The sequence below is a fragment of the Somniosus microcephalus genome, chromosome 3 (genome assembly GCF_052327205.1).
Source record: "Somniosus microcephalus isolate GS21.2 chromosome 3, FLI_Smic_1.0, whole genome shotgun sequence".
Taxonomy (NCBI): domain Eukaryota; kingdom Metazoa; phylum Chordata; class Chondrichthyes; order Squaliformes; family Somniosidae; genus Somniosus; species Somniosus microcephalus.
In genome coordinates, this window is record NC_140989.1 from 133,401,789 (window position 1) to 133,414,250 (window position 12,462).

Genomic DNA, 12,462 nt, shown 5'->3' on the forward strand with positions numbered 1-12,462 from the left:
TGGGGAGCTAACGGGGCGCAATGGGTTTTCGCCCGGGCGCGGCAATATTAGCGCCCCGTGCTAAATTGGGCTGGGTTTTTGAGGCGGCGCCAAGAGTTAGCGCCCCGCTCCTGTAGGTCCCGCCCCGCTCGGCCACACCCGGCGATGATGGTGTCATCACGGCAGCGCCCCGGATGCAAAATTCGGCCACGCCCCCTCACTTACCGCCTGGCACTAACAACGACAGCATCAGCTGTCGAGTTGCAGTCGGGAGTCGTCTCCGCGTGCGCGATTTAAAGGCGCCATCTTGAGGAAACTTTTTGTCGGCCATAGCTCTGCTGAGACATTGTCAGACAAGCTGCTGAACAATCCAATTCCAACTCGCTGAATCAAGTAGCCCTCTCCGTCTCTCTCTCCCTCTCCCTTGCAGCTGCCATGGCACAAAGCTGTCTCAGTCGCTGAGAGGTCGCACTCAAATGCAGCAATGCTGATAATGAGCAGCTGCAGCTTGAAATGACCTCCCCTGTAAGAGCTGAAATAAGCTCGAGTCAAGGCTTGAAGGCTGATTGCTGAACGCAAGTCAGCTGAGATTGGGTAGCGTCTGGCAATAGCGCCCCTTGCAGCGCTCCACTGAGACCATCAGCACCTCATTTACCGCCACGCTTCACTCCTGGGGCGAAAATGCCGAATTTTGCAACATTTTTCAATGGATTTCGCCGGGCGCTAACTTTTCAAAAAGCTAAAAGTTTATTTTGTGCCCTAAAGGCGCTATATAAATACAAGTTGTTGTTGTTGTTACGGTGAGAGACTGGGAATTTGAGGGGCTAAGTCTGCAAGATGATCATTGTTTTATTGTCTGACACCTTTCTCTGCTGTTCTCATTCTACAGAATCTAGCAGAAATTCAGAGCTACATGAACGTTCTAAAGCATGCCCAGCAGCCCACAACCTATGTATCTTCAGACACATTAAGCTATGAGGTAACCCAGTGCAGTGGAACGGAGAAAGCCATGGAGAGGCATTCTTCTTTTTGAGATTTATCATTTCTAAAATTTCAGGTTTGAAATAAGTTGCGTGTGAGCAAATTTGACGTCAGCTCTCCTGTAAGATATTGTTCCTTTTGTTACAGGGAGAAGAGGAGCTGTTGGTTGAGAAGAGAGGGTCTTCGATGAAGTGTCAGTTGGACGATTACAACAGTGGTCCCTGTCAATTACAGAGCCAGAGACAGAATGAGGTCAGTCAGTGTATAAAACAGGTCCGGCAGATTTTCCTGCAAACCTAGGCTATTAATGAAATGCACATCTGGATGTTCAGAGTGGAGCCCTACAACCCTCCGAGATCTCTGCGCTCCTCCAATGCTGGCCTCTTCTGCATCCCCCGATTTTCCTCGCTCCACCATTGGCGGCCGTGCCTTCAGCTGCCTGGGCCCTAAGTTCTGGAATTCCCTCGCTAAACCTCTCCACCCCCCTACCTCTCTCTCCTCCTTTAAGACGCTCCTTAAAACCTACCTCCTTGACCAACCTGTCCTAATATCTCCTAATGTGGCTTGTGTCAAATTTTGTTTGATAACACTCCTGCGAAGCACCTTGGGACATAGTACTACGTTAACGGCGCTATATAAATGCAAGTTGTTGTTGTTGTTGCTGCACAGATGCTGTTATATTTTCAAACCATACACTAGATGGCGCTGCGCAACATTGGACCCACGTACAGTATTGTGCAATGACAAGTCGCTTTTACCCGTTTAATTCCTCTTTATTACAAGTAGAATCATAGATTTATAGAATAGTGCAGCACAGAAGGAGGCCATTCAGTCCATCGATTCTGTGCTGGCTCTTTCGAAGAGCAATCCAGTTAGCCCCACTCTCTGCTCTTTCCCCATAGCCCTTTATTAACTGCTCTGTTAACCTGTCCTGCCACCTTCAAAGACTTGTGCACAAACACCCCCAGGTCTCTCTGTTCTTGCACCACCTTTACAATTATGCCATTTAGTATGTATGGCCTCTCCTCATCCTTCCTACCAAAATGTATCACCTCACACTTTTCTGCGTTGAATTTCATCTGCCATGTGTCCGCCCATTCCACCAGCCTGTCTATGTCCTCTTGAAGTCTATCACTGTCTTCCTCACTGTTTATGACATTTCCAAGTTTTGTGTCAACTTCAAATTTTGAAATTGTGCCCTGTACCCCCAAGTCCAAGTCCCTGTCTATCTGCTTCCGTGTGCACGTGTATCATCTGATATATGTGTAAGCAACTCAGGACTGAACACCCGTTAAATCTTGTCTACGTTGATTAAACTGGCAAAATGTTCATCGGTCTCAAAAGATTAAACAGCAGTATTGAAATATTTTAAAATCATATTGTCAAATTATATCAGCCTCTACTCTGTGGATAGACCGTTGACTTGTAGACTGTATACAAGGATTAATAGATACACAAGATATGTAGTTAAAGTCTCTTGGGCCTGTCAGAATGCAGTAGCATCATCTACGCATCAGTTTGGTCTGGGCACCATTTCAGTTTATTTTATTATGAGAGGGAAAAAAACCTCTTTATATGTGAAACAAAAGCAGCATTAAAGATTAAATGCATTTTCTGTCAGATAGCAGCATCTGGATTTCAGTTTATAGTAATGTAAATGTCACCCTAATACACCCTTGTTATTTAAAGTCCAGCTCCTGTGCCTAATGGTAGCAGCATGCATTATGAATAGCATAAAAGTGATTAGCTGGGATTGGGATTGCCCATCAAATCCTCCAAATGGGTTCTGCTGATGTATTGACATATTTTATGCAATACTCCAACATTGCTAAAGAAGTACTGGGCTGATTTTCCATTGGGGCGGGTTAGCGCTGGAAAATATCATAGAATGGTATAGCACAGGAGGAGGCCATTCGACCCACTGTGCCAGTGCTGGCCCTTTTAAAGAGCTGTCCAATTAGTCCCAAACCCCTACCCTTTCCACATAGCCCTGCAATTTTTCCCCTTCAAGTTCTTATCCAATTCCCTTTTGAAAGTTATTATTGAATCTGCTTCCACCGCCCTTTCAGACAGAGCATTCCAGATCACAACAACTCAGTGTGTAAAAAAAAATGTTTCCTCATGTCACCTCTGGTTCTTTTGTCAATCAACTTAAATCTGTGTCCTCTGGTTACCGACCCTTCTGCCACTGGAAACAGTTACTCCTTGTTTATTCTATCAAAACCCTTCATGATTTTGGATACTTCTATGAAATCTTAGTGTCAGCTGTGGCTCAGTGGGTAGCATTCTTGCCTCTGACTCAGAAGGTTATGGGTTCACATTCCACTTCCAGGAGGCTTGAGCAGAAAAATCTGGGTTGACACTCCAGTGCAGTGCTGAGGGAGTGCTGGATTCTTGGAGGTGCCCTGTCTGCTCTCTCGGGTGGACGTAAAAGATCCCATGGCACTATTTCAAAGAAGAGCAGGGGAGTTATCCTGGGTGCCCTGGCCAATATTTATCCCTCAATCAATATTACTGTTTGTGGGAGCTTGCTGTGCACAAATTGGCTGCTGCGTTTCCTACAGTACAACAGTGACTACACTTCAAAAGTACTTCTTTGCCTGTAAAGCTCTTTGCGACATGCTGAGGTTGTGAAAGGCGCTATATAAATGTAAGTCTTTCTTTTTTTTCTCCCCTTAACCTTTTCTGCTCCAAAGAGAACAATCCCAGCTTCTCCAGTCAATAGTGAAGAAGTTGCTCTATGAGTTTAACCATAGAAATGCGGGATCAAGGCAGGACTTCAGCCCACCACTCCAACCTCACAAGTGGCCTGATGGACAGTGCGATGGACAGCTGGTCTTTCCGTGTCCATCGTTTTCGTACATTTGTGTTTTTGTTTTAGTAGCAGAGCGATACTTGGAGCTGGTGTATTTGGTCATTGCCATTGTCCCTTGGCCAGCTTGTCTGGGCAGATGCAAGTGTACTGCGGTCTGGGTCCCCAGGGAGCTGATAGTGTGGTGCTTGTTGTAGTGAGCTGGGCGGGAAGCCTCCCCCGCCAATAGCTCAAATATATCATTCACAAACGTTAAAGGAGCAGAGCACCCTAGAGCCATTTTTCATTCGGGGGCCTTCAAGAATTGAGGGTTTGGGGCCGTTGTGCAACAACAGTAACAACTTGCATTTATATAGTGCCTTTAATGTAGCAAAACGTCTCAAGGCGCTTCAGAGGTGCGCTTTCAAACAAAATTTGACACCAAGTCGCATAAGGAGATATTAGGACAGGTGACCAATAACTTGGTCAAAGAGGTAGGTTTTAAGGAGTGTCCTAAAGGAGGAGATAGAGAAGCGGAGAGGTTTAGGGAGCAAATTCCATGCTTAGGACCTTGGCAGTTGAAGGCACGGCCACCAACTGCGGAGCAATCAAAATCGGGGATGCGCAGGAGACCATAATTGGAGGAGCGCCGAGATCTCGGAGGGTTGTGAGGCTGGAGGAGATTACAAAGATAGGGAGGGGCAAGGCCATGGAGATAATTTGAAAACAAAGATGAGTATTTTAAAATTGAGGCGTTGCCAGACCATGAACCAATGTAGGTCAGTGAGCACAGGATGTGATGGGTGAATGGGACTTGGTGGGAGTTAGAAAATGGGGAGCAGAGGGAGATATGGCCACTCCTAAGCACAATCTCGCTGATCAATGAAATAACAGGACTTGTGTTGCAGTCCAATGCTTTACTGCCACCTCGCTGATGGCGGTCCCTGGGGTCGGTGTCAACAGTGGCAGAAAGGAGGCAAATCAGACAGGTTCCTGGGCTCTGCCTCCCTGCCATGGCTTGCCTGTGGCAGAGCGGCCTGGGACCAGATGGTGTACTGCTGTGCACCAGGGTAAGGGGGGAAATCTCATGGCAGTAGGCATGGGTTGTGACGATTGGCCCCCCAGCCCAATATTCTTGACTGAGGAGGGGAGCAAAGAGGAATTTTGTAGAATCTTTGCTCGAGGGTATAAAGTTGGGGTGAAGACTATGATGGCATAGACTGTACATAGTCTGTGGAAGGAACTTGCTAAGTGGGAAAAATGACCTACTGGTCTAAAATGTTGTATGTTGTTTTGCACCCCGCCATCATCACTGATCCTAAATAATTTGTTCCTTCCACAGGTAGGCTATTGCACTTATGATGGTGAGTTGCTGGTGTGCATTCATGAAGGGAACAATGTTCCCTGTAAGCTGCACCACCGCATGGCCGTGCAGCGCACCAGAGACCCTGCGCAGCCAGCTTTTCAATGAGAAAACCATGCATGCGCGGTATGTTGAATGGCCTGTGCAGCCCCAAAGGGGTCGCACGGCACCATACAAAATTACAGGGAACATTGGAAGGGAAATAGCTAATGATCATTGTAGTCAATTAAAACCAGAAGTAAATCATCATTTGATAATGTTTTGTTCAGAACATAAGAAGTCGGAGCAGGAGTTGGCCATTTGGCCCTTCGAGCCTGCTCTGCCATTCAATAACATCATGGCTGATCTTCTTCCTCAACTCCACATTTTACATTCTTTTAGTTTGTGGTGCTCTTATATATTTCTGGATTCAGGTCAACATTTCACACTTTTTGCACTTGGGGATGGTGAACCGCTGATTTTGCTTCATGAGGGTGTTAGCAATATAGTGGCTTTTCCATTCAATGAGCCCTACCTCCTGCTGTCCAATGTTGCCAGTTATGTAATTACTACCTTCAGGTAAATATATTTATCATCATTTAAGAAAGACTTGCATTTCTATAGCACTTTTCACGGCCTCAGGATATCCCAATGCGCTTCACAGCCAATGAAGTATTGTTGAAGTGTGGTCACTGTTGTAATTTAGGAAATGTGGCAGCCATTTGCGCACAGCAAGCTCCCACAAACAGCATTGAGATAAATGACCAGATAATCTGTTTGGTGTTTGTTTTTGCTGAGGGATAAATATTGGCCAAGAGACTGAGAGAACTCTCCTGCCTTTCGCCGAGAAGCGCCATGGAATCTTTTCTGTCCACTGAAGGGGGCAGACGGAGCCTCGGTTTAACGTCTCATCCAAAAAGCAGGACCTCTGATAGTACTGAAATGGAGTGCCTGCCTAGATTCCTACATTACAACAGTGACTACACTTCAAAAGTATTTAATTGGCTGTAAAGCACATTGGGACAAATGAGGTTGTGAAAGGCATTTTATAATTGCATGTCTTTCTTTATGTGCTCAAGTCTCTGGTGCGGGGCTCAAACTCACAATCTTCTGACGGAAGTGAGATTGCTACCATTGAGTTAAGCTGACACTCGAGTAAGGAACATTATACTACCAATGTATTAAATTAAATAATCTTGTATTGTACAATAAATACTTATGAAGCTTATTTTCATATCATTGTGTTAAAAGACGGCAACACTGGACCAGACAATCAAGAGTGTGCAGCAGAATTACCTGGATCAGATGCAGTTATACAGTGAACAAATGGAAGAATTGAAGAAAAAGATGGAAGAAGCTGAGAAAAACTTGGAAAAGTGTGCCAATGTGTGTCGACGAGTTATTATGTACCAACAATCACTGGAAAATGAATTGGAGAACTACAAGAGCTTTATTGCCAATGAAGATTACAGGTGCATCACAGGGTTATTATGTCTCGCCTTTTCAATGGTCCATAATTAGCTATTATTATTAGTAATTTCACTACTGCATTAGGATTGTTGTGCAATAAGGTATAACACTCAGTTTTTGTTCCACATAAACCTTTTGAAATTATTTGGGCAGAAGTATAAACTATTATCTGCTGGAAAATGTAACTATGCAATAATCTTTGCCTTTATCAATAGAGGCAAGACACCTGCAAATAATCCCATACAAGGGATTCACATGATATCGTCGAATGACATTGTCAAATCTTAAACAGTTTATAATCAACCCCTTAGAGTTTGAAAGGTACTTTAAGCATAATTATTTATATTTCCAATACAAGCAGAATCTGTGGATCCTGTATTTTTCCAGGGGTATGTATATGTCAAATGTCAGCCATGGCTCAGTTGGTGGCACTTTCACCTCTGAGTCCTAGAAGGTTGTGGCGTTCAAGTCCCACACCAGAGACTTGAGCACAAAAATCTAGGCTGACACTCCGGGCTGGATTTTATCAATGGGGACGCGTTGGGGGCGAGACTGCTGGTTGTCGGGTTTCAGTCCCGCCTGCAACAACGTCCAGCCAACCCACGCAATTTTCCCTTGATTGACCTTGTTAAGCCCGCCCTGCAGGCTTAGCCGGCCAATTAAGGGAAAGCCGGTGACAGAGGATGTCAGCGTATGACGTTTCATCTGCCAAAAACTTTTGACAGATGAATTGTCAGCGTTTGACAGCTTAGAGAAGCTGTCAAACACTGACAATTTCTGATCTATGGTGAGCCCTTGCACAAAGACTCACCAAAACCTCTTTCCTCAGCAGAAATCAGATGGCTGCTGCATCTGAGAATGCAGCAGCCATTCTGTCATCTCTGCCGTTGAGATGAGGCACCTCCGGATCGCCAAGGGTTGAAGCCTGCAGAAAGCAACAAAGCTAAGTAAACTTTTTCCAACACTTTACACTCACCTCTCATACTTACCTCTCCACACTTGCACCCATGACTCACCTTCACAGCGGACTTTTCGATCCCTCTCACCCCCGTAGACCCACTGCTCACCTCGTTGACCCTGGCGAGGTTCGCAGCCATCGGGAAGCCCGCACTTGCAGGGGTAAAATGGGGATAAGCCTCAAAACTGCCTGTTAACTACCTGTTAACAGGCAGTTAATTGGCTGTAATCCCCTTCCTGCTTCGAGGAGACGGGTCCCTGCGCGACTCGGGGACCCGCCTCCCGGGAAGGCGGCATGGAGGCTTCGGTACCCGCTCCCAGTTTCTGCCATTTTGCCAGCAGTCCCGCCTCCATACCCGCCTCCCCAGGGCTGGCAAAATTCCCCCCTCCAGTGCAGTACTGAGGGAGTGCCACAATATTGGATATGTCGTCTTTCAGATGAGGCATTAAACCCAGCCCCATCTGCTCTCTTAGGTGCATGTAAAGCATCCCATGGCACTATTTCAAAGAAGAGCAGGGGGGTTATCCCTAGCCAATATTTATCCCTCAATCAACATCACAAAAACAGATTGACTGGTCATTATCACATTGCTGTTTGAGGGAGCTTGCTGTGCGCAATTGGCTGCCATGTTTCCCACATTACAGCAGTGAGTACACTTCACAAAGTACTTAATTTGCTGCAAAGCACTTTGGCGCATCCTGAGGCAATATGTAAATGCAAGTCTATTTTTTATACTTTCATCCCTTATTCTTCACTTAACTGACCTAATGCTGGAGCTGTGCGGGTGGTACACTTCACCTGTTCTTAGACCTCTACCATTGCCTTACTATAGCTAAAACTGCCAGGAGACACCCAAAGTCCACTCAGGCATGACTCTCCCATCCAACTGTGCTTGCCACACCTGGCTGGTAAATTCTGAAGCCAAACTAAGCTGGGTGGCAACTAAAGCATCGAGGATTCCCAATCTGGCACCGGGCGCTATCATACCAACACACATTGCCACCCTGCCAACCCAACCCTATCAACTCCTTTTGTTATATGTATATGTATCTATGACAAATGGTGACTGCAGTGTGCTATGGGTCTTAAAGTGATAATATTCATATTGAAATATTAATCATTATAGCAGCTTCACTGTAAGTTTTTTTTGAGTGCTCCTGCACCTGCTGGCCCACAAAGAAACTGATTTAAAAAAAAACTAGACCTCTTCTGCCTCTTGATCCAGCTCCAGTGTGCCCGCCTGCTTCAGGCAAGAGCCCGCTTGTAATATCAGATTGGGGTTCTATCCAGTTGAAGGACCCCAATGCATTTTTCGAGGTACTGATGCGTGGAGTTTGCACTGCGCATGCATTGGTACTAGCCATTGACCGGGCGAACCAGCAGCCCTTAAAGGGACCACTGCAAGCCGCTCCCAAAACAGGCAAATCTTCACCTGCGCCCCTCCATGATTGCCTCCCTCACCTTTTAACAACAACCTCAATATATAGCGTCTTTAAAGTAGTAAAATATCCCAAGGTGTTGAACATTGGACCAGCTGTGGGGTCTCGAGATTGAAAGTGAGGGAAGCTGCAGTGGAGCAGGACTGTTCATGAGTAACTGTATCAGAAGCTACCACCCATCTGGTATTGGGGTCAGCCATTTGTCGAGTTATTTGATGGAACGGGATTTTCATTGGGACTTTCCAGCTGCATGTTAAAAAGATCTATGAAATATTAATTATTATTCAGCAGCAAAACAGACGATTTTCATTTTTCAGATCTATCCCAATTGAGGCACAAACCGCCCCTTTGTCCACAAGTGATCGATATGAGTACACACAAGTCGCACCTGAGAGCAAAGGTAAGACACAAATTAAAACAACGTGTCTTTAATGTCTTCGGAGCTCTGCAACAACTTTTATTTCATTTTAATAGTGGTGCAAGCTGGAATTATTCTGTAATAATTTTTGAAACTGTAGGCTGCAGACAAAAGCTTCCATAATTTTGAAAAGATTCCTAAACAATGTTTACACCTTTGGATGATTTTCAAAACAGATTTAACTTTGTATAAATTCAGCAAGAGGAGACACTTTTTTAAACTCATTCATGGGATGTGTGTGTCACTGGAAAGGCCAGCATTTATTGCCCCATGTCTAGTTGCCCTTGAGAAGGTGGTGGTGAGCCGCCTTCTTGAACCGCTGCAGTCCGTGTGGTGAAGGTACTCCCACAGTGTTGTTAGGTAGGGATTTCCAGGATTTTGACCCAGCAACGATGAAGGAATGGCGATATGTGTCCAAGTCAGGATGGTGTGTGACTTGGAGGGGAACTTGGACCCATGCACCTGCTGCCCTTGTCCTTCTAGGTGGTAGAGGTCGACATTTAAAAAAATACTGTTCTTGGGACTTGAAGAGATACTAAAGCAATCAATAGATTCATAACTGGACAGCACTGCGTTGAAATTCCAGGGGGGCCGGGGGGGGGGGGCGCAGTGGAAAGGTGGATCGAAGGTGGAGCAGAGGATCTATCTTCCCATTATGGAAGACCCTGGTGCCATTGGAAATTCCAGGGTCAGGCTATTTTATGTACCTTGTGCACGCCCACATCATTTCTGATTCTCGGGGTTGGGGGCGGTGTGGAGGCCCTTACCCTGTCTCGGACAGACACCGAAAATGTTGCAAACCTGCTCCTCCCTTCTTCCCCCAGTGTAAGCAATGATATCACTCTGCAATCGATTCTATTGCAAAACTGACCTGGGAACGTGAGAATTCCCCACTTGTCCCCTAACTTAGCTGGATACCAAGAGCTCATTGGCTCCCTGGCACCCAGTGTTGCCATGGGCTTAAATATAAATATTTTCCTCATTTATATGATATGCTGATATGACTGCCCATTTGTCTGGCGGGGGTAGGGAAGGTTTTATCATGGGCCTACCCACAAAAGTACTGTGAGCTCATGCGTGTCCATATCCTAACTCTCACCAAGTCCCGTTCACCCATCACCCCCTGTGCTTGCCACCCTACATTGGCTCCCGGTCCACAATGCCTCAATTTTAAAATTCTTTCCGTATGTTCATACACCTCCATGGCCTCGCCCCTTCAGCCCTACAACTCTCCGAGATCTCTCCGTTCCTCCCACTCTGGCCTCTTGTGCGTCCCCCACTTCCTTCGATCCACCATTGGTGGTCGTGCCTTCAGCTATATAGGCCCTAGGCTCTGGAATTCCCTCCCTAAACCTCTTTGCCTCGCTACCTCTCTTTCTTCCTTTATGACACTGTTAATCAGTAAACACACTGAAGATTGGCTTTGAAACCATTTTAGAATAGAGATTTTTTAATAAGTGTCTCGGTGTCAATGGTTCTATTATAATTTGTTTTTTAAAATGTTTCCTCTGATGTTACTCAAGAATTGATAAAATAAGTCCTCAGCGTATCCATCAGTAAAATATTGTATTCTCTTTTTAGATATCTCTTTGGCCATGCAGTATAGCACAAGTATTAAATCCCGTCAGAAAGGGCTTTCCAGGAAAGTAGCAAAGAAAAGCAATGTTGCATCTTCAGATGCCACAGGTGACAATGGAGCTGACCAAGAATGCACGAAAAAACCTTCAGAAATGAGTGAAGGCAGAAAAATCAGTGTCCAGGATGAAGATGAGGAAGAGGAAGAAGATGAGGGAGAGTTTGATTCTGAAGAGGAAGAACAGGATACAAGACCAGATGATGTACCAGATGGAGCACAGATAAGTAGGATTTATGATGCTTTGTGTAATATGGTGAGAGATAGAATGAGAAGACACAGACCAGAACTACCTGTAGCAGAGTTCTACACAAAAGGGCATTATGTGCTAGTTACAGGTGAAGCCGGTTATATGGATCCTTTCTTCTCTACATCAATTCCCTCAAGAAGTCAAGTAACAGTTACTTTTGATGATGAACACTATCCAGGTGATAAGGACTCTCATCCACAACCAAGTAAGCCCAAGCCTTTAAAACACAATGGAAATGGCAATGGAGGGGGAGAGAAAGACAAAGACAAGTCTGGAGATAAAAAGCAAGATGGTATAAAATCAGGTGCTAACGGAGAACCCAAAAGACCCACACCATCACCATTGATACCACCTGCACCTCCTGCCTCATCACTGCCAGAACCTTCACAAGTCTCAGATTATAAGCCAACGCCTTTTAGTGGTCCATCTAGGCCATACCCTGATTCAAATGCTCCTGACAAATTGGCGTCTAAAGGAGCTCCCTGTCGAGATAAACAGAAAGGTGATGAGGACAGAGGCAGGATAATCACACCAACACAGCCACCGCCATCAGATAATAAACCCCCAGAGGAGCCAATGTATAGGTACTATGAAAAGATAGAAATGGTTGAAGCTGTTGAGACATTTACAGACAACAAACTGCAAGGTTATGAAGAAACTTCCACAATTGTGGAGACCACAGTGGAAAAGACAAGCCAGGAAATGAGAGCAAAGAGGTCCTAAATTACTGGCTTCCATATATACATTAAAAAAATGTAATTTGCATCTCAGATTAAAAAACTAAAATATCACAACAGCGTGCACTTACAGTGAACTTTTAATCATTTTCGAGAAATTAAATGAATACCAAAATCAAACTGTAGATTAGCGTTTAACAACTTATGTGTTATTTATGAAAATGGCTGAGCATTTTTGAAAGCATTAACGTAGGATATATGGAGACAATATAGGTCACACAGCTTAATTTCTGCTAACAGCCTTGTTTCATGTCGTGATTCAAGTTTAGCTTCTATAGCAATTAGAGTTCACATCAAGGTTTTAATAGAAAACAAAATGGATTTACATTGACAGAACTTTTCTAGGGAATCTTTAAAAATAATGAAAGGGTTTAATTTTATTGGACAAGCGTGTGATGATAAGTAGAACAATTTAAGAAAGCTTAATTTGTTTATGTGATTCATATACTCTGATTGAATATCTT

At 44.8% G+C, this 12,462-nt stretch overlaps 1 protein-coding gene across 1 annotated transcript in view; it reads left to right on the forward strand.

The window, feature by feature from the left end:
* bfsp1 (beaded filament structural protein 1) overlaps positions 1-12,462 on the forward strand; it is a 38,233-nt gene extending 25,771 nt beyond the window's left edge. The window contains exons 4-8 of the mRNA XM_085977749.1: positions 869-958; positions 1,108-1,212; positions 6,345-6,602; positions 9,249-9,360; positions 10,960-12,462. Of these exons, the coding sequence (XP_085833875.1) occupies positions 869-958; positions 1,108-1,212; positions 6,345-6,602; positions 9,249-9,360; positions 10,960-11,984 (1,590 nt within the window). The 3' untranslated portion in view covers positions 11,985-12,462. The remainder of the gene's footprint in view (positions 1-868; positions 959-1,107; positions 1,213-6,344; positions 6,603-9,248; positions 9,361-10,959) is intronic.